Source organism: Bufo bufo, chromosome 1 (genome assembly GCF_905171765.1).
Source record: "Bufo bufo chromosome 1, aBufBuf1.1, whole genome shotgun sequence".
Lineage (NCBI taxonomy): Eukaryota > Metazoa > Chordata > Amphibia > Anura > Bufonidae > Bufo > Bufo bufo.
In genome coordinates this window covers 488784889-488810616 of record NC_053389.1, presented here as the reverse complement: position 1 = coordinate 488810616, position 25728 = coordinate 488784889, and the positions used below count along the sequence as shown (strand labels likewise).

The 25728-nt window shown below is 44.4% G+C and overlaps 1 protein-coding gene across 1 annotated transcript; it reads left to right on the top strand.

Moving 5' to 3' along the window:
- The first annotated feature begins 536 nt into the window (after positions 1-536).
- On the top strand, positions 537-20673 carry LOC120980767 (KRR1 small subunit processome component homolog). The gene is made up of 10 exons (XM_040410050.1): positions 537-644; positions 1670-1845; positions 3829-3963; positions 7147-7272; positions 7352-7435; positions 8980-9036; positions 12247-12417; positions 15299-15376; positions 15463-15556; positions 20090-20673. The coding sequence occupies exons 1-10, from the start codon at positions 578-580 to the stop codon at positions 20230-20232; spliced, it is 1131 nt and encodes a 376-aa protein (XP_040265984.1). The 5' UTR covers positions 537-577; the 3' UTR covers positions 20233-20673.
- The last annotated feature ends 5055 nt before the right edge of the window (positions 20674-25728 follow it).

Genomic DNA, 25728 nt, shown 5'->3' with positions numbered 1-25728 from the left:
ACAAGGTTCGGGTTATCTAAGAATTCCGTTATGGTCCGCGGGAGCGGAATCCATAACGGAATTCTTAGATAACCCAAACCTTGTACGCTGAACTTGAAAACACAAGTTCGCTCAACACTAGTCCTGTCCATTCTTTATGCAGATTCTGCATCCAGAATTCCATTGAAAATGGCCAGAAATGACAATCCTTGCTGAATCCGCACCTAAACTGAATTAGAAAACATATCAGGGGGAAAAAAACGCAGAAGAAAAGAACTGATGCAGATTTATTTCCGCGTTGAAAATAACCTGTGTGAACCTAGCCTGACATTTCCCCTAAAGGCCTTTTATACTGCCAGTGATGCATAGCTTTAGGGCAGACTCCCTGGTCTCTTCTATACATGGGGAGCAGAGACAATACATAGGTGAGTCTACAGCCCTGAACTCACGGGTAGACTACAACATGTGAACAGGGTCTTCCATGACTTTTACCTTCGAACCCGGAACCTATTGATCGTGCAGCGCTGTTTCCTGACGGGCGGTTTTACACGATGCACACGAGCTCTGTTTAGGTCACGTGTAGCCGGCGCAGGGCAGCATGGCGGAGGGTTCTAGAAAACCGCAGCCTGGCAGTGGCAAGAATCGTCCACGGGAAACCAAGCCTGGTGAGTGCGGTCTGTGCTGCGTTTTCTTCACCTCCAGTGACAGCTCTTGTATGTCGCACATGATGCACGCGCTCTGGTACAGGAGGTCCTGTGCACCCTCACATGGGGGGGGGGGGCTTCATGGACAGGGGATGGGACTCCATGCTTCAAAGGTTCTGCCTGCTGAGACCCTCTCCTATTGAGAGAAGTCTATGGACCCATCTCTATTGATGTGATATGTGAGCGCTTCTCTCTCCTCCTCCTCGTGATCGTGGGGGTCTCAACACTCATCAAAACCTATCCCATGTTGCTCTGACATGTTAAAGGGGTTGTGCCATAGAAGTGAATGGAGCCGTGGGCACGGGCACGTGTGCGCTGTGCGCCTCCCATTCATTTTGATGGGACTTCGGATAATAGCCAAAGCGTGCCCCTCTGCTATTTTCGGCACTCCTATAGGTATGAATGGAGGGCGGCCGCACATGCGCAGTGCACCCTCCGTGACTTTTCTGGCTCCATTTTAAGTATAAGTGTCAGAGGTGGGACCCGCACCTATCGGACATTTGGGGGGTGTATCCTAGCGATATGCTGCCCCCAGTGTCGGAGATGGTACAACCCCTTTAAGTGGCACTTTTCGGATGTAAATTCACACCCTCTCAGGTCTGTGCCCGGATCTGATGATGACCCTGAGTAGTTTCAGGTAAAAGCGCTGTGCAGTGAATTCAGCCCTAGGCCACACGAACAGTGCTGCCATCTTGCAGGTATTCTCCACATCCGTGGCCATTGGTAGTGCCAGCACAATAACCGCACACCGTTCCTTTTTACCCACCACCTAGAATTACCGCTAAACTTGTGACAGCCATATAGCATTGAAGATAATATAAAAATGTGCCAGGCACAGTCTCCAATAATACCACACATTTGTTTCCTCCATAGTCTGAGATTTTCTGGCCCTACGGCTTCCTCGGCGTGTACGGTGTTACCGCTGTCAGCATTGTCCGCTATGAGGCAATACACTGTATTCTCATCAGTATCATTGATTTCTGCAGTGGATGAATCCGAGCTGCTCACCGTTCCTGATGGCTGGAAAGAAGAGCCGTTCACTAAGGACGACAACCCAAAGGGGCTGCTGGAGGAGAGCAGCTTTGCCACCTTGTTCCCCAAATACAGAGAAGCTTACCTCAAAGAGTGTTGGCCCCTAGTTCAGAAGGCGCTAAATGAGTATGTGAGTATTGGGCGAAATGTGGATGCGCATCCTGGTGGCAGCCAAGTAGCTGGGACAAAAGCTTCCCTGATGTGTGTACCCTGTAGGGGGTTTACTTGGGTCTCAGGCACATGACTGTATTTTCAATCCGTATGCTTTCCGCATTTTCTTGTGGCTTGCACACGTTCGATTTTATGTGTCAAAAAAACAAACAAACGACAATATCATGTGGTGTCTGCATCCGTATGTCCGTTCTGCGAATTTTATAACATGTCCTTTTCTTGTCTGTTTAGAAGATTACTTATTGCACATGCAAGGTATCTGTATTTTGCAGAGCCGTGGCTTTTGGACCTCAGTATGGACACGGTTGTGTGCACGAGGCCTTAGGCCCGTTTCACACGGGCGTTGCGGATTGGGGCTGGTTGCGTTCAGGGAAAATGGTGCGATTTTGACACTAAATGTAATTGTAATGCGTTTTGCACGTGCATGATTGGTACCCAGACCGGAACCCGGACTTCTTCACAGAAGTTCAGGTTTGGGATCGGTGTTCTGTAGATTGTATTATTTTCTCTTATAACATGGTTATAAGGGAAAATAATAGCATTCTTAAAGAGGACCTTTTCACCAGAATAAAACATCTAAACTAACTATACAGCCATGTAGAGCGGCGCCCAGGGATCTCCCTGCACTTACTGTTATACCTGGGCGCCGCTCCGTTCTCCCGTTATAGCCTCCGGTATCTTCATAGTTAGGCTCCACCCAGGGGAACCTCCAGGCGTCTTTCTCCTATGCTGTAGCGCTGGCCAATCGCAGCGATCAGCTCATTGCCTGAGAGAAAAAAAACCCTCTCCGGCTATGAGCTGAGTGCTGCGATTGGCCAGCGCTACAGCATAGGAGAAAGAGACGCCTGGAGGTTCCCCTGGGTGGAGCCTAACTATGAAGATACCGGAGGCTATACCGGGCGAACGGAGCGGCGCCCAGGTATAACAGTAAGTGCAGGGGGACCCCTGGGCGCCGCTCTACATGGCTGTATAGTTAGTTTAGATGTTTTATTCTGGTGAAAGGTCCTCTTTAATACAGAATGCATAGTAAAATAGGGCTGGAGGGGTTAAAAAAATTATAATAATTTAACTCGCCTTAATCCACTTGTTCGCGCAGCCGGCTTCTCTTCTGTCTTCTTTGAGGAATTGGACCTTTTGATGACATCACTGCGCTCATCACATGGTCCATCACATGATCGTTTACCATGGTGATGGATCATGTGACGGACCATGTGATGAGCGCAGTGACGTCATCACAGGTCCTTTTCCTTTGCACAGCAAAGATGAAGACAGAAGAGAAGCTGGGCTGCGTGAGCAAGTGGATGGGGTGATTAAAATTTTTTTATTTTTTTTTAACCCCTCCAGCGCTATTTTACTATGCATTCTGTATTCAGAATTCTATTATTTTCGTCTCCTAGCAACTGTGTGTGAAAATCGCACCGCATCCGCACTTGCTTGCGGATGCTTGCGATTTTCACGCAGCCCCATTCACTTCTATGGGGCCTGCGTTGCATGAAAAACACAGAATATAGAGCATGCTGCGATTTTCACGCAACGCACAAGTGATGTGTGAAAATCACCGCTTATGTGCATAGCCCCATAGAAGTGAATGGGTCCGGATTTAGTGTGGGTGCAATGCGTTCACCTCACGCATTGCACCCGCGCGGAAAACTCGCCCGTGTGAAAGGGGCCTTAGACTAATGTCTCATATGCCAGTGTAATTCCTACACCGTTCACCTGATTTGGATGGAAATGCCCTCAAATTAAAGCTGACAGTCTGCAGGTAAAGCAGATATTGTTTGTTTCATTTCAAATCCATTGTGGTGGTTTATAGAGCCAAAAACATTAGAATTGTGTCGATGTCCAAATATTTATGCACCTGACTGTAGACATATAAAATGTGTGTGCCCTAGGCATGTCTGTGTATTTATTGTCTAATTTGTGAACTTTATTTGTTTTTCAGTCTGTGAAAGCAGAATTAGATTTAATTGAAGGCAGCATGACTGTTACCACTACTAAGAAGACGTATGATCCTTATATTATAATACGAGCAAGAGACTTGATAAAAATGCTAGCCAGAAGTGTGCCCTTTGAGCAGGTGAGTAATGTCTCCAGGTAGACCTTCCATTCGTTATTCGTGCTCACTAATTTGCAGTACTATAAGAATAACTCTTAGGCTTTTAAATCTGAGATGTAAAAAATGTTACTAAATCTTTTCTAATGAAACTATATACCAGTCTGCTCAGCTCCTCCTGCCCTATAACATGCTGCCTGCAGATTACACTGCGTTTCATGGTGACCGGTTCTCTTTAAAGGTGTACCCCCAGCATGATGATCCAAAATAAATTGCCTGCTTACTGAGCTGTGCCTTTGGAACTCACTATAGGGTTCCTGTTATGTATGTGAGAGGGTAATGTGAATTCTGTGCAATGTTAGTGGCAGAAAGCATACTGCGATTCGTGGATAAAAGCGGTGTTTCCGTTCCTGAATAATGAAAGGTGACATCTGATGTTGGTTTATTGTTTGCTGTGGGAAACGCTGGCAATTTTAAGGCATGCCCACATGGGACAGAGTAGGTAAAATCCACAGTAGAATACAGTAGCAGGCAATTAGATGAGATTTTACAAATCTTATCCACATGGTGCGTACATTTTCTACACAGAATTTAACGGTGCAGATTTTCACAATCAGCGGATTACACCCCTTTTATTGTAGCAGGGGTGAAATCCACGCTGAATCTCCTGCAGCAGTCTTATGCTACAAACACAGTTTTTGGGGAAGATTTGCTGTGGATTTGTGTGTGGACCGACCTATAAATCATACCTAATCTTTCAAAAACTTTGCATTAATCAATAGGACAGCTTGTGTACAAGAGCAATGACACTATTTCTGGCCCTTATGTCACTTATATCTGCTATTTTTTTTTTCTGTGTGCTACGTGTTTAGTTTGTTGTTTTTAGATCTTTAGTTTGTTTCTCCTAGATTTGGTGAGTGAAGACTAGCCCATCCACTGCACACAGAAAGTAGAGGAGAATCTGCTTCAGAACTTTCTCATGCTCGCTCACAACTAGCCCTGATATCATGAGGTCATTACAAAGAGGTACTGACCTGCATGGATGTGAATTAAACACTTAGGCCTCTTTCACACTGGCGTGTGCGCCCCATTGCTGTATTGCTGGCCGCAATGCACGAGCAATGTCCGTGGGGCAGCGGATCGCGGACCCATTCACTTGAATGGGTCCAAGATCCGGCCGTTCTGCAAATAGATAGAACATGTCCTATCTTTTTGCGGACCGGAAGTACGGGACGAAACGCCACAGAAGCACTCCGTAGTGCTTCTGTAGGGTTCCATTCCGCATCTCTGGATTTGCGGACCCATTCAAGTTAATGGGTCTGCATCCGTGATGCGGAATGCCCACGGAACTGCACCCGTGTATTGCGGATCCGCCAGTGTGAAAGAGGCCTTAGCCTGATACAGAAACTGTTTATATATACACACTCCTCTCACCCTCCCCTCTCTATAGACTTGTACTGAAATGTGTAATGCAGGGGTGGCCAACCTTACATACACAAAGAGCCAAAAAAACAACAACTTCTGACTACCAGGAACCACAAGCTATACATTTACACACGAGTCACCATATTTTTCACCCTACAAGATGCACCTAGGTTTTAACAAAGAAAAATAGGATAACAATAAGATAACAACCCTCAGAGCTCAGATCAATAAACAATATCTTTATGCATAGTTTTCATGCATGAGGCCCACAGTGACCTGCTCTGCCCCATAATCTGCTTTCAGAAGAGTTTCCATGCCAGGGTAAGGTTATTTTGGCTTCACCCTATGTTTGTAAGTTAACTTTATGTGGTAACTGCAACCTACAAGAGGTTTGTGCCCCACAGGCAGTTGTGGCATATCAGATTGTATACCTTCAATGTTTCAGAATGTAAACTCCTGCCAAGAACTGTACATAAATGTAAAGTGACTACAGGAATTGGTATTTATATAGTCCTTCAACCCCTTAGTGACTAGCCTGTTTTGGGCCTTACTGACCAAACGTTGTTATTATTATTATTTTTTTTCGATTGCTTGTTATTCGGTGGCAACTAAGAATAAATTAGCAATTCTGTCTTATTTTTTAATTATTATATATTTTTTTATATTTAACGGCGTTCATCGTAGGGGATAATTTACATGATATTTATGTAGTCTGGCAATACCAAACATATGGGGAAGATTTTTAATTTTTGCAATTTTAATTTTTTCATTGAAAAGTGTATTTTTTATGTTTTATATATAACAGACAGCTTTTTGATTGCTTTTAAAATAAATGCAATGCACTATCCCTCATAGTGCATTGTATTTTAATGGCAATGCTATTCCTACATTGACCAGCAGGCTGCGCCAGGTAACCTATGATGCTGTGCGCTCCCGTGTCCACAATGTATGCCGCTCCGGTTCATATGGCCCGCTCACGGACCGTATGTCTCGGAGGGCATACGGTCGTGTGCAAGGGCCCTTATTGTGAGCTAAAACCCGCAGAGAAGCCTACTCTAAGATGAGATACAATGGAAAGATTTGCACCTGTTTTGTTTTTGACCCGAACCTGGTTTTGACTTGCCATAACTGATGGAAATAACTGAAGTGTGAACTTGGCCTTAGGTGGTGAGACAGAGTGGAATTTCTGCTGCTGCGTTCTGCGTTTTTTAATGCACTGCATTTCCTCAGCCCGATCCGCACGGACTGTGTGGTAAAATCCATGTGTTGTGTGTTATGGATTTTACCCTGTGACCTGCAGAGTGTGGTGGAAATGTGCAGCATTAGGCCTCTTGCACACGACCGTATGTATTTTGCGATACGCAAAAAAATACAGATGACGTCCGTGTGCATTTAGTATTTTGCAGAACGGAACAGATGGCCTTTAATAGAACAGCCCTATCCTTGTCCGTAACCATTTTTTTATTTTTTTTTGTGGAACAAACATGTGGACATACGGAAACGGAATGCACACTGGGTAACTTCCATTTCTTTTGGCGGACCCATTGAAATAAAGGGTTCCACTTACGCCGGAAAGAAAATAAGTTAGTGTGCATGAGCCCTAATATGAAGTGCTGCAGATGTGTTTAGGATGTTTTTGTACTGCTCACTTGAGAGGCGTCTGGTCGTCACAGCAGTAGTGATGGGCCCTGTGCTTCTGAAGTAGATGAATATCTCATGTCATGTTTTGGCTGTTAGAAGAATGATAACAAGATGTGATCATTACTCCTTACCTTTCCCCAGGCTGTGAGAATCCTCCAGGATGACATGGCCTGTGACATAATTAAAATTGGAACATTGGTCCGAAACAGGGAGAGACTTATTAAGAGGAGACAGCGGCTTCTGGGACCGAAGGGATCAACTCTGAAGGTATTTGTAGACTGTCCACATGTAGAGAGAGATGTGTGTGGCCGAGACTGCTTATTGACTCCCCTTTGGCATCCCTCAGGCTCTGGAGCTGCTTACCAACTGTTACATAATGGTCCAGGGGAACACCGTGTCTGCTCTGGGGCCCTTCAGTGGCCTTAAAGAGGTAAACAATACATTTTCTTTTTGACATGTAGTAGAGGCAGGTGCTTCATTAATCAGAAGTAACAGGTACAGTTAGATCATTGTGGTATTCGTTAGTTCTGCTGTGCATTAAAGGGACGGATACCTAGATTTGAACTACTGACTTTTATCTGTTTATTCTCTTATTGTAGATTGTTAAAAATTATTTTCTGTACATTATTTTGGGGGAAGCCATTTTGCCAGAGCTGCTGCTCTTGCATGGTAACAATATTTAAGAGTTTCAGATGTATTAACATAGGAAACTAGTGTCTGGAGATGAGTTATTGACTTTATTGGGAGAGTGTTGTGGGCGTGCTCCGTGACATCTGCAGGGAGGGGGGGGGGGGTAGAGAATGGCGAGTCCTGTGTTGTCTATACATTGTAATCCTTCCTGTGAGCATAATGGCATGACTACTAAAAAGTGATCGCCACAGAACAGGAAGCATCAGCATATTATTAGGCTTAGTGGTCAGTGTGAAACCGTCAAGGTATTTTATTTATATTTTTTAAGATCGGTAAATAATGCATGTTAAAGGGAACCTGTCATCACCTCACTGACGGCAGCATACATTAGTGACGGAAATGCTGATGTCAGCGGTGTGTCACTCATGAGCTAATAGTAAGTGGTTGCTGAAAACCAGCATCATAATCATTGCAGCCCAGGCCTGGAAAAGAGTCAAATCTACTTGAGAAGAGTCCTGGTTATTCCTAATCTCCCATCGGCTGATGATTGGCAGTTCTCTCCTAGATAGAGAGAAAACTAGGTAGAAGCCTGTCAATCATCAGCAGGTGGGCCGGGAGAGCAGGAATTCATGAATAACCAGGACTCTTCTCAGGTGGCCAGGACTCTCTTTTCCAGGCCCAGTCTGCAATGGTTGTGATGTCTGTTCTCAGCAACCACTTATAAATGACAGACCGCTGAAATCAACTCACCTGTCTCTACTTTATTCTGCTGTTAGTATGGGCAGCATAAAGTTGATGACAGGTTCCCTTTAAAGGGAACCTGTCAGCGGCAAAACCCATCCCAAACCGCCAGCAGTACCTTCAAGTAGCCGGCAGTGAGTTTCGAATGATTTTCTTACTGCATTCTGATGAGGCAGAAGTATGAAAAACGTTTTTATCCACCGTCCGTGCTATTTTCCAGTAAGGCTTGAAGTCAAGGTAACCGTGCCACCTTCCCTGCCCCTTCGCTGTGACTGACAGCGCTTATGCCCGACAGCTGGCTGTCAGTCACAGGAGAAGTGACAGGGAAGGGGGCTCGGTTCCCTTGACTTGAAGCAAAGCGGCCGCTGCCCCCTTGACTTCAAACCTGACTGGAAAATAGCGCGGACGGAGGATAAAACGTTTTTCATACTTCTGCCTCTTCAGAATGCAGTAAGAAAATCATTCGAAACTCACTGCCGGCTACTTGAAGGTACTGCTGGCGGTTTGGGATGGGTTTTGCCGCTGACAGGTTCCCTTTAAGTCTGGAAATCTGCTTCTATTTCACCTGTTTTCACTAATCTAATTAATGAAATTGTATTGCAGGTCAGGAAAGTTGTTCTGGAAACAATAAAGAACGTTCATCCCATTTATAACATAAAGGTAAATCTACCTTAGGTTTTCCTGGCTTATTGAAAAAGTGTTTTTGGACCCTCTCAGAATCGGAGGTACCCTACATGAAATATAGTGCTCATGAGTTGCCATTGTTCAGGTCATCCTATCATTTATCCCTGTGAACAACAGTACGGCCACCTGTTCCTACCCTGAAGTGGCTGATAAGAGTAGATCATATTCCACTGCATCACAAATGGGAGATAAGCTAGTCTTATGGTTAAGTGCCCCCTTTAATGGGGTAACTATATGGTTCTGAGCAATTGATAACTGCTGTTGTATAGCAAAAAATGGCATTGCACCTACAAAAGTCTGTGATGTGCTTAAGCAGTAAAAAGAAAGTCTCGGAAAACCCTTTTAACCTGTAGAGGACCTGTGCCGTACATGTACGCCGCTGTGATCGGGTGCAAGAGATGCGCCCACCCGATCCGCGGCAGGGGTCCAGCAGTCACTGATAGCCGTACCCCTGCTGCATGTGAAATCACAGTGCCACTGCATTAACCCTTGATGTGCCGCGGTCAGCGCTGACTGCGGCACATGCGATGTTCTCGCGGGTATCGGAGCCGCCATCGGGTCCCCGTGCTGCTGTGACGGGGACCCGATGGCATGGAAGGCAGCGCGATGCCTTCCGGTGGAGAGCCTGTGAGATCCAGCCCCCTGGATCTCACAGACAGGAAGCTGTATGAGTAATACACACTGTATTACACATACAGCCAATGCATTCCAATACAGAAGTATTGAAATGCATTGTAAAGGGGATCAGACCCCAAAAGTTGAAGTCCCAAAGTGGGACAAAAAACTGTGATAAAAAAGTAAAAAAATAAAAAAAGTTTTCCAAATCAAAAAGTAAAGTTTCAAGTAAAAAAAATAAATAAATATCCTTTTGCCAAAATAAAGAGAATAAAAATTGTAAAAAAAATAGGGGAAAATAGAAAAGTACACATTAGGTATCGCCTATGTGCTAAATAAACCATTTTTTTGGTCACCTTACATCACAAAAAGTGTAATAGCAAGCGATCAAAAAGTCATATGCACCCCAAAATAGTGCCAATCAAACCGTCATCTCATCCCGCAAAAATCATACCCTACCTAAGACTATCGCCCAAAAACTGAAAAAAACTATGGCTCTCAGACTATGGAGACACTAAAACATGTTTATTTTTGTTTCAAAAATGATATTGTGTAAAACTTACCTAATATGTCTACTTTTTTTTATTTATGTATCGCCGCATCCATAATAACCTGCTCTATAAAAATATCACAGGACCTAACCCCTCAGGTGAATACCGTAAAAAAATTAAATAAAAAAACTGTAAAAAAAGCCTTTTTTTTTTGTCACCTTACATCACAAAAAGTGTAATAGCAAGCGATCAAAAAGTCATATGCACCCTATAATAGTACCAATCAAACCGTCATATCATCCCGAAAGAAATTTGCCCCTACACAAGACAGTCGCCCAAAAATTTATAAAACTACGGCTTTCAGAATGTGGAGACACTAAAAAATCATTGTTTCAAAAATGCTTTATGTAAAACTGAAACAACCCAAAAAAGTAGTCCTATTTGGTATTGTCGCGTCAGTGACCACCTGCTCCACAGATGAATGTTGTAAATAACAAAAAATAAAAACTGTGCCAAAACAGCTATTTCTTGTTATCTTGCCTCACAAAAAGTGTAATATAGAGCAACCAAAAATCATATGTACCCTAAACTAGTACCAACAATACTGCCACCCTATCCCGTAGTTTCTAAAATGGGGTCACTTTTTTGGAGTTTCTACTCTAGGGGAGCATCAGGGGGGCTTCAAATGGGACATGGTGTCAAAAAAACAGTCCAGCAAAATCTGCCTACCAAAAACCGTATGGCGTTCCTTTTCTTCTGCGCAATGCCGTGTGCCAGTACAGAAGTTAACGACCACGTATGGGGTGTTTTTGTAAACTACAGAATTAGGGCCATAAATATTGAGTTTTGTTTGGCTGTTAACCCTTGCTTTGTAACTGGAAAAAATTGATTCAAATGGAAAATCTGCCAAAAAAGTGACATTTTTAAATGTTATCTCTATTTTTCCATTAATTCTTGTGGAACACCTATGTAAACCTTATGCCGACCGGCCAAGAAATGAGAAAACGCTGGCTTGCCAGCCATAAAAATGCTTTCTTATAAACGGGAAATGTTGGTCTGCTGACAGATTATCCATCTCTATACACTTTGCATGTGTGACGACTGCGCCTTTTTAATTGGCTGTTAACCCTTGCTTTGTAACTGGAAAAAATGGATTCAAATGGAAAATCTGCTAAAAAAGTGACATTTTGAAATGTTAGGTCTATTTTCCATTAATTCTTGTGGAACACCTAAAGGGTTAACAAAGTTTGTAAAATCAGTTTTGAATACCTTGAGGGGTGTGGTTTCTAAAATGGGGTCTTTTTTGGGTGGTTTCTATTATGTAAGCCTTACAAAGTGACTTCAGACCTGAACTGGTCCTTAAAATGTGGGTTTTGGAAATTTTCTGAAAAATTTCAAGATTTGCTTCTAGTTAAAATGGCATTCACAAAAATATCCAAACATGCACAAAATGATCCAAACATGAAGTAGACATATGGGGAATGTAAAGTAATAACTATTTTTGAGGGTATTACTATCTGATATAAAAGTAGAGAAATTGAAATTTGCGAATTTTTCAGAATTTTGGTAAATTTAGCATTTTTTATTTATAAATAAATAAAAAATTGACTCAATTTTACCACTGTTATGAAGTACAATATGTGACAAGAAAACAATCTCAGAATGGCTTGGATAAGTAAAAGCATTTTAAAGTTATCACCACATAAAGTGACACTTGTCAGATTTGCAAAAAATGGCCTGGTTCTTAAGGTGAAAAATGGCAGGGTCCTGAAGGCGTTAAGGTTCAAATTAACTTTTATTCCCAAGCATTGCCCTATGTAAACCTTATGCCGACCGGCCAAGAAATGAGAAAACGCTGGCTTGCCAGCCATAAAAATGCTTTCTCAACGGGAAATGTTGGTCTGCTGACAGTTTATCCATCTCTATATACACTTTGCATGTGTGACGACTGCGCCTTTTTTAATTGGAGCTTCAAACAAACGTCCGTCGACTTGCTTTATTGTTGTCACTGGTTATCACGCGGCACTAGGTCAGTATCGGTTTTGTGTAGTGAAGATATGTCCTCTTCTGTTGTCTGCAGGCCCTAATGATCAAACGAGAGCTGGCTAAAGATCCAGAATTGAGGACAAAAAGTTGGGACAGGTTTCTACCAAAGTTCAAGCACAAGAATGTGAGCAAGAGGAAAGAACCAAAGAAGAAAAGGATAAAGAAAGAGTATACACCGTTCCCACCTCCTCAGCCTGACAGCAAGGTACAGCACTCTGCACATCATAAGTAGCCCTTAGACATTTCAGCAAGTAAAGGGAAACCTTGCTGGACTCCAGTATCCTGTCTAATATGTGTCTATGTAACTAACTGGGTGGGAGGAGCTATAAACTAGTTTGGTGTTAGGGGCAGTGATAGTGGAGTGTCTGTCACTGGGTGGGAGGAGCTATAAACTAGCTGGGTGTTAGAGTTGGTGCTGTGGCTGAGAAAGGAGAAGTGCATTATGGGTTTGGTTGGATACTCAACAGGAAGTGCTACATACAAGATGGAAACCAGAGTGATTGGTTTACATGGTAAAAACAATTGGGAAGTCCAAATTGAAAAACAAAGTATGAGGTTATTTACGTGAGGAAAGCAACTACATGAGCATATCTGTTAACTATAGTAATCCAGCAAAATTTCATTCCCTGCAATATGGTTCTTTTTTGTGCACCATATTCCAAACCAAAATGCCAGTGTGTGTGTGACACCTTTTTTAAAGGGGTTTTCCAAGTTATTTTTATTGATGACCTATCCTCAGGTCGGCTGGGGTCCGACACCTGGCACCCCCGCCGATCAGATGTTTGAAGAGAAGGCATGCTCCGTGCCAGCGCTGCCTCCTCTTCATTGTTAACCTGCTCGCCATTGCATCCGCAGCGGTGAGCAGGTGTAATTATACCCAAGCCGTCTCATTCGTTTCAATGGGACTGCTTGGGTGTAATTACACCTGCCCAAGGATGCGGATGCGACAGTGAGCAGGTAAACCATGAAGAGGAGGCAGCGCTTGCACAGCACGCAACTTCTCTTCAAACGGCTGATTGGCGGGGGTCTCGGCTGTCGGACCCCCGTCGATCTGATATTGATGACCTATCCTGAGGATAGGTCATCAATATGAACAGCCCGGACAACCCCTTGAAGGGCCAAAAAAAACTCTTAAAAATCAATGCAGAATTTTTTTATTTTTTACATTGGTTCACTTAAATTCAAAAACCTCAAGCTGAAAATTTGTATCAGATCTGCACCAAAAAATGCAGAAACCGCATTTTCAGCTTCCTATTTATTTCAATGGAAGCGTGTGCTGCTTCCTATTGAAATGAATGGAAGGCTGTTTTGAGGCATTTTGGAGCTCATTTTGAGGCAGAAACACTCCAAAATCAAAGAATTTCTTGTGAAGTGGCCCTAAGGGTTGCTTCTAAGGCTACAAGCGTATGTTGCGTATTGTGTGAATTTGTATGCTGCAAATCCACAGCGTAATACAATACCAGTTAAGTAGATGACATTTTAAAAATCTCATCTACATGTCACAGAAATTTTCTACTCTGAAAATTTGAAATCTGCAGCATGCCAGATTTTTTTTCTGAGTAAGGCTACTTTCACACTTGCGTTCGGGGTTCCGCTTGTGAGCTCCGTTTGAAGGCTCTCGCAAGCGGCCCCGAACACATCCGTACTGCCCCAATGCATTCTGAGTGGATGCGGATCCGCTCAGAATGCATCAGTTTGGCACCGTTTGGCCTCCGTTCCGCTCAGCAGGCGGACACCCGAACGCAGCTTGCAGCGTTTTTGTGTCCGCCTGGCTGTGCGGAGCCAAACGGATCCGTCCAGACTTACAATGCAAGTCAATGGGGACGGATCCGTTTGACGTTGACACAATATGGTGCAATTTCAGACTGATCCGTCCTCCATTGACTTTCAATGTAAAGTCAGGAGTCCCCTATTAATATACCATCAGATCGGAGTTTTCTCCAATCCGATGGTATATTTTAACTTGAAGCGTCCCCATCACCATGGGATCGCCTCTAGAATATACCATCGGATTTGAGTTGGATCGTGAAACTCAGATCTGACAGTATATTCTAACACAGAGGCGTTCCCATGGTGATGGGGACGCTTCAAGTTAGAATATACTGAGAACTGTGTACATGACTGCCCCCTGCAGACCCCCTTCCCCCTCCTCTATTTAATTCATTGGTGGCCAGTGAGGCCCCCCTCCTCCCTCCCCAGTATTAAATGTGACCAGTGCGGCCCCCCTCCCTCTATATTCATTGGTAACCGATCGGAGCCCCAGCGAACTCTCCGCTGCCACCAATGATGGGGGGGGGGGGGGGGAAGAGGGGAGGCCGCACTGGTCACATTTAATACTGGGAATCGGCACTGGCCACCAATGAATATAGAGGGAGGTGGGCTCACTGGTCACATTTAATACTGGGGAGGGAGGGGGTCTGCCCCCTCCTGCCTGGCAGCACCTGATCTCTTACAGGGGGCTATGATTCCCACAATAATTGTGCGGATCACCGCCCCCTGTAAGAGATCGGGTGCTGCCAGGCAGCAGGGGGCAGTCATGTACACAGTTCTTTTAGTATATTCTAACTTGAAGCGTCCCCATCACTATGGGAATGCCTCTGTGTTAGAATATACTGTCGGATCTGAGTTTTCACGAAGTGAAAAATCAGATCTGTAAAAACCAGTTATGCAGACGGATCCGTTCTGAACGGATGCAAGCGTTTGCATTATAGGAGCGGATCAGTCTGTGCAGACACCAGACGGATCCGCTCCAAACGCAAGTGTGAAAGTAGCCTTAAGGGTGAGATCTGGAGTAACTGCACGACAAAATCCACATGTACATCCACAGCGGAATTATAACAAAATTTGCATTGCAAATACTGGTGGGAAATGTGCATAAAAATAATTTCCGTGTTTGTGTGGCGTAAGATCTTCATGATATTTCCAAAGGAAAATAAATGTGTAGTATGTGGGAACATCCCACCTGCTGAGAAGACAAGGCTCCTCCGACTCTCCACCTAGTGATGCAGTCACTGGCTGCTGAATCCAGGTAAGGAATTCTGAGATGACAGCATCATTTATTAATGATAATTTTCATGTTTTTACAGATTGACAAAGAAATTGAAAGTGGTGAATATTTCTTGAGAAAAAGCCAAAAGAGGAAGAAGAAACTGGACGATATAAGGGTATCTGTCACAGACAGAGTTTAGTGCGGTGCCTCCAATCCATACAGATACTTACCTCATGCTTTTTCTTTTTGTTTCTTTTCCAGACGAAACAAGCTGAAGCAGTGTCAAGGAGGCAAGAAGAGAGAAACAAAGCATTTATCCCTCCTGAGGAAAAACCTGTCCAAGAACCTAAGGAAGGTAATAGATGTTTTATGCTCTTTTTATTGTGATATCAGTATGGCGTGAAAGGTGTTGTCTCCAACTTGAAAGCAGAAAGTAATTTAGTGAATGGCTTCAATTAAACCAATGCGATTCTCAAGCATTATGCAGCAATGTACACTGCTCAAAAAGATAAAGGGAACACTTAAACAACACAATGTAACTCCAAGTCAATCACACTTCTGTGAAATCAAACTGTACACTTAGGAAGCAACACTGAGTGACAATCAATTTCACATGCTGTAGTGCAAATGGGATAGAAAACAGGTGGAAATTATAGGCAATTAGCAAGACCCCCCCCCCCCCAAATAAAGGAGTGGTTCTGCAGGTGGTACCCACAGACCACTTTTCAGTTCCTATGCTTCCTGGCTGATGTTTTGGTCACTTTTGAATGCTGGCAGTGCTTTCACTCTAGTGGTAGCATGAGACGGAGTCTACAACCCACACAAGTGTCTCAGGTAGTGCAGCTTATCCAGGATGGCACATCAATGCGAGCTGTGGCAAGAAGGTTTGCTGTGTCTGTCAGCGTAGTGTCCAGAGCATGGAGGCGCTACCCGGAGACAGGCCAGTACATCAGGAGACGTGGAGGAGGCTGTAGGAGGGCAACAACCCAGCAGCAGGACCGCTACCTCCGCCTTTGTGCAAGGAGGAACAGGAGGAGCACTGCCAGAGCCCTGCAAAATGACCTCCAGCAGGCCACAAATGTGCATGTGTGTGCTCAAACGGTCAGAAACAGACTCCATGAGGGTGATATGAGGGCCCAACGTCCACAGGTGGGGGTTGTGCTTACAGCCCAACACCGTGCAGGACGTTTGACATTTGCCAGAGAACACCAAGATTGGCAAATTCGCCACTGGCGCCCTGTGCTCTTCACAAATGAAAGCAGGTTCACACTGAGCACATGTGACAGACGTGACAGAGTCTGGAGACGCCGTGGAGAACGTTCTGCTGCCTGCAACATCCTCCAGCATGACCGGTTTGGCATTGGGTCAGTAATGGTGTGGGGTGGCATTTCTTTGGAGGGCCGCACAGCCCTCCATGTGCTCGCCAGAGGTAGCCTGACTGCCATTAGGTACCGAGATGAGATCCTCAGACCCCTTGTGAGACCATATGCTGGTGCGGTTGGCCCTGGGTTCCTCCTAATGCAAGACAATGCTAGACCTCATGTGGCTGGAGTGTGTCAGCAGTTCCTGCAAGACAAAGGCATTGATGCTATGGACTGGCCCGCCCGTTCCCCAGACCTGAATCCAATTGAGCACATCTGGGACATCATGTCTCGCTCTATCCACCAACGTCACGTTGCACCACAGACTGTCCAGGAGTTGGCAGATGCTTTAGTCCAGGTCTGGGAGGAGATCCCTCAGGAGACCGGTCGCCACCTCATCAGGAGCATGCACAGGCGTTGTAGGGAGGTCATACAGGCACGTGGAGGCCACACACACTACTGAGCCTCATTTTGACTTGTTTTAAGGACATTACATCAAAGTTGGATCAGCCTGTAGTGTGTTTTTCCACTTTAATTTTGAGTTTGACTCCAAATCCAGACCTCCATTGGTTGAAAAATTTGATTTCCATTTTTCAATTTTGTGTGAATTTGTTGTCAACAAATTCAACTATGTAAAGAACAAAGTATTTCAGAAGAATATTTAATTAATTCAGATCTAGGATGTGTTATTTTTGTGTTCCCTTTATTTTTTTGAGCAGTGTATTTTATATTATCTAAGGTGCAGATATATTTTGTTAAGTTTTTTTCTGTATTACAGCTTGAAGGGGTTGTTCATCCTTGGGGCCTCTCGAACAAATCCCTCCAGTGTGACTGGACCTGTGGAGGGAATTGCACTTACCTGATCCCCGACGCTGGGTTCTGGCTCTTTCGCTCCCCCTTGGTAGCTGCACCTCTCAGGTCTCCATTCATCAACATCAAGTTTGATGTGGGTTACGTGGCCGCTGTAGCTGTGACTTATCTCCCGTGTGTCTTGTGACCCAATGACGTGGCACATGGGAGACACATCAATGCTGCAGCCAGCCATAGGCTGTAGCGGCCACGTAACCCGTGTCAAATTGGATGTTGACGCAGCAGGGAGCTGCAGCGGCCGTGGGGTGGTGGAGGAACAAAGGAGTCAGAACCCAGTGGCATGAATCAAGTAAACATGATTCTGTCCGCAGGATCAGCTATGCTGGGGGTCTGCCTGAGAGGTCCCCCTGGTTTAACATCAACTTTAAGTATAGTAAGGATAAATTAAAGAGTTTCTACCACTTTGTTTTCACATAATTAGCTTTCAGACACTAGCGATCCGCTAGTGTCTGCTCTACCGAACCATCCTAATATAATTGCTTTTGGGGCAGCCGTTTCGCTAAAAAAAGAACTTATATTGATATGCTAATGAGCCTCTAGGTGCTATGGGGGCGTCATTAGCACCTAGAGACTCGGTCTACCTTCACAAAATGCCGCCGCCCAGCGCGTCCCTCCAGCCCGCCCATCTCCTCCGGAATGCGATCCTCCCTGTGCGCGTATGTATTCGGCGCATGCGCAGTGAATGTCTGACCGCTTCCCTGCTCAGACATCTCCACTGCGCCTGCGCCGATGATGTCATAGTGCTCCGAGGAACAGGCGCAGTGGAGATGTCTGTGCAGAAAGCGGTCAGACATTCACTGCGCATGCGCCGAATACATACGCGCACAGGGAGGATCGCATTCCGGAGGAGATGGGCGGGCTGGAGGGAGGCGCTGGGCGGCGGCGTTTTGTGAAGGTAGACCGAGCCTCTAGGTGCTAATGACGCCCCCCATAGCACCTAGAGGCCTCATTAGCATATCAATAAAAGTTCTTTTTTTAGCGAAAACGGCTGCCCCAAAAGCAATATATTAGGATGTTTTTTGTTTCCTCGTTCGGTATAGACGCAGACACTAGCGGATCGACTAGTGTCTGAAAGCTAATTATGTGAAAAACGAAGTGGTAGAAACCCTTTAAAAATCCCTGTGGAAAGGATTCCTAGCCCCCCCCCCCCCCCCCCCTATATGTCAAACAACCCCATTAAACTTAAAACTAGATGGCACGTGGTCTAGCTCATAGACATTTATTATGTTCCCTTCCTCCTAACAAAAGATGCTGTGACATTGTAGTGTCACTTGATAACAGGGAGCGTTGTAGAACAGATTGGGGCACTGCTTATTATCAGGTTACTTCTCCAAAGGTATCAGCATGACAGTGTAGTTTCTAATTGAAAACTCATTGTATTGTGATAACTTGACTTGGGCCTCTTGCACACGACCGTATGTAATATCCACAAAAAATACGGATGATGTTCGTGTCGGCATTCCGTTTTTTGCAGAACAGCTGGCCCCTAATAGAACCAGTACTATCCTTGTCCGTATGCGGACAAATAATAGGACAAGTTCTATCCTTTTGCGGAACGGATATACGGAAACGGAATGTACACGGAGTAGATTCAGTTGTGTTTTTTTTTTTTTTTTTTTTTTTTTTTTTGCGGAACCATTGAAATGAATAGTTCCGCAAAATGAAACTGCAAAAACGGAAATAAAATAAAATATGTTCATGTGCAAGAGGCCTTATTCTCTGTGGTCTGACATGCCGCAGCAAGTTATACTGGCAATAAACATTGTGTTGCTGCTGGCCAGATTCACACTTTTTGCTCCTACCCTTCTGTTAACCGGCATATTCATTTTGGAAGTAGGTTGGAGTTAAATGGCTGCCCCAAACACTTCTGCTGAGTTTAACAATATTAGGACATTCTCTTGTTGCACTAGCCTGCTAATATTAAATGGGGAATTCCCACCGGTGTCCAAAACTAATTTGGGCCCATTGAAAAAAATAAGTGAAATCCTTTAAAGAGCCTTTGTCAGATTGATCAACCATATTGAACCAGGAATACTGCCTGGTAGGGCTTATCATGCTGATTAATACAATACCTGTATTTTGTATTCTAAACAGCTGCATTAATATCTTCTTTTTTTACTCATATGCAAATAAGCCCATTGTAGCACCAGGGGTAGGGGCTGAGTCGTTGGATCACTACTTTTGTAATACCCCTGTGGTCTGCACACTCCCCTTCCCCTTGATTGACAGGAGTAGACATCAGCATGCTGAGGGCAGAGCTGTTTCGTAGCATGTACTGTACATTTCATATACACTACCTACAATAGCCTTACCATGTTGAGAATAGAGGTTTTCTATGCTTAGAAAGCTAATATATATTACTGGTTTATTACTTGTTGCTCCAAGATGCTCATTTGCATATGACTAAAAGCACACATATCTCTGCAGCTGTTTGACATACAGACAAAAAGCTATTGTCTTAATCAGTATGATCAATCCTACCAGGCAGTATGCCTGGTTTAATAGGGTTAATCATGCTGACAGAGGCTCTTTAATGATGCTGAGATTTCAGTCGGAATTACCCTATATGGTACCTGGAAAGAGATTCCTATGCTGTATTATTTAATGCTATAGATCTGAGAATACAGATAACACTTTTATTGTATGTTTTCTTTTAGTTGCTGCTTCCACAAAGATTGATGTGAATGCCATTAAAGAAAAGGTAAAGAAAGCTAAAAGCAAGAAACTTGGTGCCCTCCCTGAGGAAGTAAAACAGAGGCTGCTGGATGCCGACAAGAAAAAGACGAAAAAGAAGAAATGAAAGTACTGTATCATCTTGGGTCTTTGAACTCTGCAATCTGATTCATTTTCTTCCTAGGTGGAAGAGATTTTTTTCTTTTTATTTTTGTCCCTAATCAAATCAATTTCTTCAAAGAAGATGGGAGACTCCCAGGACTCTGTATTACCTTGTGTTGCACCTGTCATGTTTGTACAGTTATTTGTAATACTGTGAACTTTTCAACCACATCATATTTGTCTTCGATCTAGATCATATTTGTAAAGGGTATAGCAGGAAAACTGTTCCAGGTGTACCAGTCTCAGTTTTATACCAGATGTGTAATTAAAGGGTATGTCTATGTTTTGAGCACCTTTTACTGGTTATTTAGAGTATACACATAATATATAATGAAATTATTAGTATAGTAACTACATTGCTTTACTTTTCCTGTAAAGAACCTGAGTTACAGCCTGTATATAGCTTTGCATTCACAATTTTGCTCATTGTTGTTGAAGGTCAACAGGCATTAAAAAGGTATTCTGGTTGGAACAATTTATCTCCTTTTCCACTGGATAGGAGATAACTGTTAATGTTGTAGCCCGACTACTGGACCCCCACTGATCCATAAGAAATGGGAGACCAGTGTACCAGTCTTGAATGGATCGCTTGTTTGAGGAGGCGCAGGACTGCTTTTTTCAAAGTTTATGGGACAGATGGAGATAGCCAAGCACTGTGCTTGGCTATCTCCATCAGTCCCATAGACTTTTAAATGAGCAGGTCTTCACATGTTGGCCCAGCTCTAGATTTAGACACAGGGTACATGCGTCTCCTGTTCTTGTGTTGGGTGTTCCAGCAGTTGGACAGTTAACTCTTTGTATCCCTATGAATAAAGTATAACTCCCAAGGAAAGCTAAGAACCATATTGCTAATGGCACATTATGGAATGTGGGCAGCTCTGTCCGTAGGGAATAGCCTTTTCTAACCGGAATACCCATTTAACAACCGAATACAATTGTCACATCAATGAATGCTTTGAGATTTGATCTCTGAAGCCTATAGATCTGTGATTGGAGCTCTGACTACAATGCTAGCTGTAACTAAGGATCATGAAGGAAAAATTAAAGCACTGTATGTACACATTCTACTTTTCTTTTAAATAATTTCTGTTATGTAAGCTATGAAAAAAGTCCAAGGATACCAGGGACAGCCATTTCTGTAGGCTTGTTCATATAGCCATGGATGTCAGGCAGTCTTAGAAATGGATATTCAAGCATCCAAAAATAGAATAAAACTTGACATATTTACATATAGTTATAATAACATGGTTAAAAAAAAAAAAACCTCGCCTTAGGGTGCATTCAAAAGAAACCTTAAAAAAGCTGGTTTTTAACCATTTACCGACCGCCTAACGCAGGGATGCGTCCTGCAGGCGGCCGGGTTATTCCTCCTGGACGCATATACGCGTCATCTCACGAGACGCGAGATGACTCGCATATGCGGCCCGCACATGCGCAGTGCAGGTCGGCAAAAGGCGCACAAGGAGTTGGTCACCAGTCTGTAAGCCAATGATCATCGCTGGCAGGTTGGTGACTTTTTTAAAATAACGAACCACCAGCCATATAACACATTATATTTATAAATATAAGGTGTTAAATGGCTTCTGTGCTCTCTGCTGGGTCCTTTTCATCGGTTGGTCCCAGCAGAGAGCACATATCACTGAGTACACAAAGCACTACATATTTATCCCCAGATCACCCCAATTAACCCCTTGATCACCCTGTCAATCACTAGTGAAAGGGAAAAAAGTGATCAGTGTAAACTGTCACTTTTTTCCCCCACCAGTATTGACTGTTAGGTTTAGGTTAGTTTAGGCCCCTTTGGAAGGTAGCTTCAGTTAGCGCCCAGCCCACCGCACTGCAGTCACTGATTCGCTGATTAGCGTATCGCTAATCAGCATTGGTACTTTTATAGTATCTGTAAGTTATCAGAACTGATCACAGTCAGATCTATAATAGTATTAGTGTCACCTTAGTTCGCCCTCCACCCAAAACGCAGTGTTTGCCCGATCAGGCCTGATCGGTCGCCCACACGTGCGTTCACCCACGCCCGCCCCGCCGCAGTGACAAAAAATTATATTTTTTTGATCACTGCAGATTCACTTTACACGCTCTGCGGCGATAAAAAAAATCAGTTTTGATATTTTTTTTATCAACCGCAGCGGCCTCCGGTACTTCGCTAGCCTCCCATTTGTAAGACAGGCTTGCTTTTTTTCCTTGGGTAGTCTCAGGGAATACCCCCTAAATTTAGTTGACCAAATGGCAAGGAAGGGGTATTCTTCTGAAGAGGCGTACAGGATTCTGACCCAGTCGGATAAGGAATGGGGGAACCCTCATCTGACGAATCCAGCGGGTCAGAATATGAACCTGTAGAAAGCAGTGGCAGTCTGACCCAAAGTTCGGACGATGAGGTTGAGGTCCCTGATACCACCAGGCGTACCCGGCCCCGTGTTGCTAGACCACAGGTTGCGCAGGATCTGCTTCAAGGGCAGCAGAGTGGGGCTGGTGCTGTCGGATTACGTGGTGAGGCATACACCAGCAGCGCAGCCCATCCTGGACCTAGTACCAGCACTGCCGTAGAACATGGTGAAGTGGCGAGCACCAGAAGGGCAGTTGAAGCTGGTACGGTGGCACGTGCAATAGTTCTCCCGTCGCAGCTACCGCGCAGACAGGCCCGTAGAGTCCCTGAGGTGCTGGCAAACCCTGATTGGCAGCCCCCATCTTCAGCCGCACCAGTAGTTCCCCCTTTCACCGCCCAGTCTGGAGTTCGGGTTGAGACAGCTCAGATCGGATCGGCACTGGGGTTTTTGGTCTGTTCTTCACTGCGGAGCTCTTTGACTTAGTCGTGGCAGAAACAAACCGGTATGCCACTCAGTTTATATCTGCCAACCCGGGAAAGCTTTTATGCCCAGTCTTTCCGGCGGAAACTTGGACGGGTTTCCAAACTTAAGACTTTTCTGGGCCTTCTCCTCAACATGGGCCTGACAAAAAAGCATGAATTGCGGTCATATTGGTCCACGAACCCAATTAATCACATGCCCATGTTCTCTGCTGCCATGTCCAGGACACGATTTGAGACCATCCTGCGTTTCCTGCACTTTAGTAATAACAGCACCTCTCGTCCCAGAGGCCACCCAGCTTTTGACCGGCTCCACAAAATTCGGCCCCTCATAGACCACTTTTAACACCAAATTTGCAGATTTGTATACCCCTGAGCAAAACCTCTGCATAGACGAGTCCCTGATACATTTTACCGGGCGCCTTGGCTTCAAACAATACATCCCAAGCAAGCGCGCCCGGTATGGGGTCAAATTGTATAAGCTCTGTGAAAGGGCCACAGGCTATACGCACAAATTTCGTGTCGGAGGGTAAAGATCAGACCCTGGAGCCGGTCGGTTTGCCCTGACTACCTGGGGGAGCAGTGGGAAGACAGTCTGGGACTTGGTGTCACCGTTATTTGGCAAGGGGGTACCACCTTTTATGTGGACAATTTCTACACAAGTGTGCCCCTCTTCAGGCATTTTGTTTCTAGAACAGATTGGCTGCTACGGCACCGCGCGACCTAGTCGCCGGGGCTTCCCCCAACGGCTCGTTACCACCCGTCTTGCAAGGGGGGAGAGGGCTGCCTTGTGTAACGAAGAACTGCTCGCGGTGAAATGGAGAGACAAGCGTGACGTTTACATGCTCTCCTCCATTCACGCAGACGCGACAATCCAAATTGAACGAGCAACCAGTGTCATTGAAAAGCCCCCCTCGGTCCACGACTATAATTTGCTCATGGGAGGGGTGGACTTCAATGACCAGATGTTGGCTCCTTATTTACTCTCCCGCAGGACCAGACGCTGGTATAAGAAGGTGTCTGTATATTTAATTCAATTGGCTCTGTACAATAGTTTTGTTCTCTACAGTAAGGCTGGGAGAACAGGATCCATCCTCAAATTTCAGGAAGAGATCATTGAGAACCTCCTGTATCCAGGAGCTTCCGTGGCCCCAACCACCAGTGTAGTGAGCCGTCTACACGAGTGACATTTCCCCAATGTCGTTGCTGGTACCTCAACCAAGCTTCACCCCGAAAAAGATGTTGTGTCTGTAGCAGGAATGGAATAAGGCGTGACACCAGCTATTTATGTCCTGACCACCCTGCTCTATGCTTAGGGGAGTGTTTCCGGAAGTACCACACACAGGTACACTTAGCATAGGGATTACGTTACACAGGACAGGCACACAGGGGTCTTAGGGCCCTTTCACTCACAGCTGCTGCAAACCTCTCCTTTCACCTGGGACAAAGTGCATAATGTTTTTCGCCACATCTCTGGGCGCTTTGCACATTGTCCCATGGGGAAGGAGAGGTTTGACCTCTAAAGTAAAAAAAAAAAAAAAAAAAAAAAACACAGGTAAGCAAAAAAGTTGATGTTCCAAAAGTTCAAAAAAGTTTATAAAAGTTAATGTTCTGTTCAAATGTTATATAAAGTTAATAAATTTATTGCGTTGCGGCTTTTTTTTTTTTTTTTTTTTTTTTATACCTTCTAGGTGGACCAAGCGATCAACCAGCTGCAGCACTGATGTGCATTCTGACAGAAGCATTGCGCTGTTGTCAGATTACACAAAAGTCGGTGTATGCGGAGCTGCAAGACGAGATTTCTCCTCTGCAGTAAAAAAGATACGTTTGCCGAGGCTTATGAGCTGAGGGGCGGTGTTCATATGCTTTGGCAAACACTTTGTGTGTGTGTGTGTGTATATATATATATATATATATATATATATATATATATATATAAAAAAATTACGGCAATGATTTATTCATCCAAATCGATTGATGCGAATGGAGAAACTGGGTTTGCCAGGGCATACGGGCTGAGTGGGTTTGGATGTTGGGCGGAGCTCCTATGTCCTGGCAGACTCCTTTCCCCTCTTTTTTTTTTTTTGCACATTTTTTGGCAGAGATTTTCTTCATCCACATTGATCGATGCGAATGAAGAAATCTGTGCCGTTCATTTTTTCTTTCAGCCCAGAGGCTGAACAGAAAAAAAAAAATCTCATTACCCGTATGCTCAATATAAGGAGAATAGCAGAAACTCCTAATGCTGGCCATACATGTAATGATTGCGGAGACCCTCAAATGCCAGTGCAGTACAAACACCCCACAAATGACCCCATTTTGGAAAGAAGACACCCCAAGGTATTCGCTGAGGGGCATATTGAGTCCATGAAAGATTGAACTTTACGTCACAAGTTAGCGGAAAGGGAGACTTTGTGAGAAAAAAAAAAAAAATCAATTTCTGCTAACTTGTGCCAAAAAAAACCAACTTCTATGAACTCTCCATGCCCCTCACGGAATACCTTGGGGTGTCTTCTTTCCAAAATGGGGTCACATGTGAGGTATTTATACTGCCCTGGCATTTTAGGGGCCCTAAAGCGTGAGAAGAAGTCTGGAATCCAAATGCCTAAAAATGCCCTCCTAAAAGGTACTCATTGGAATTTG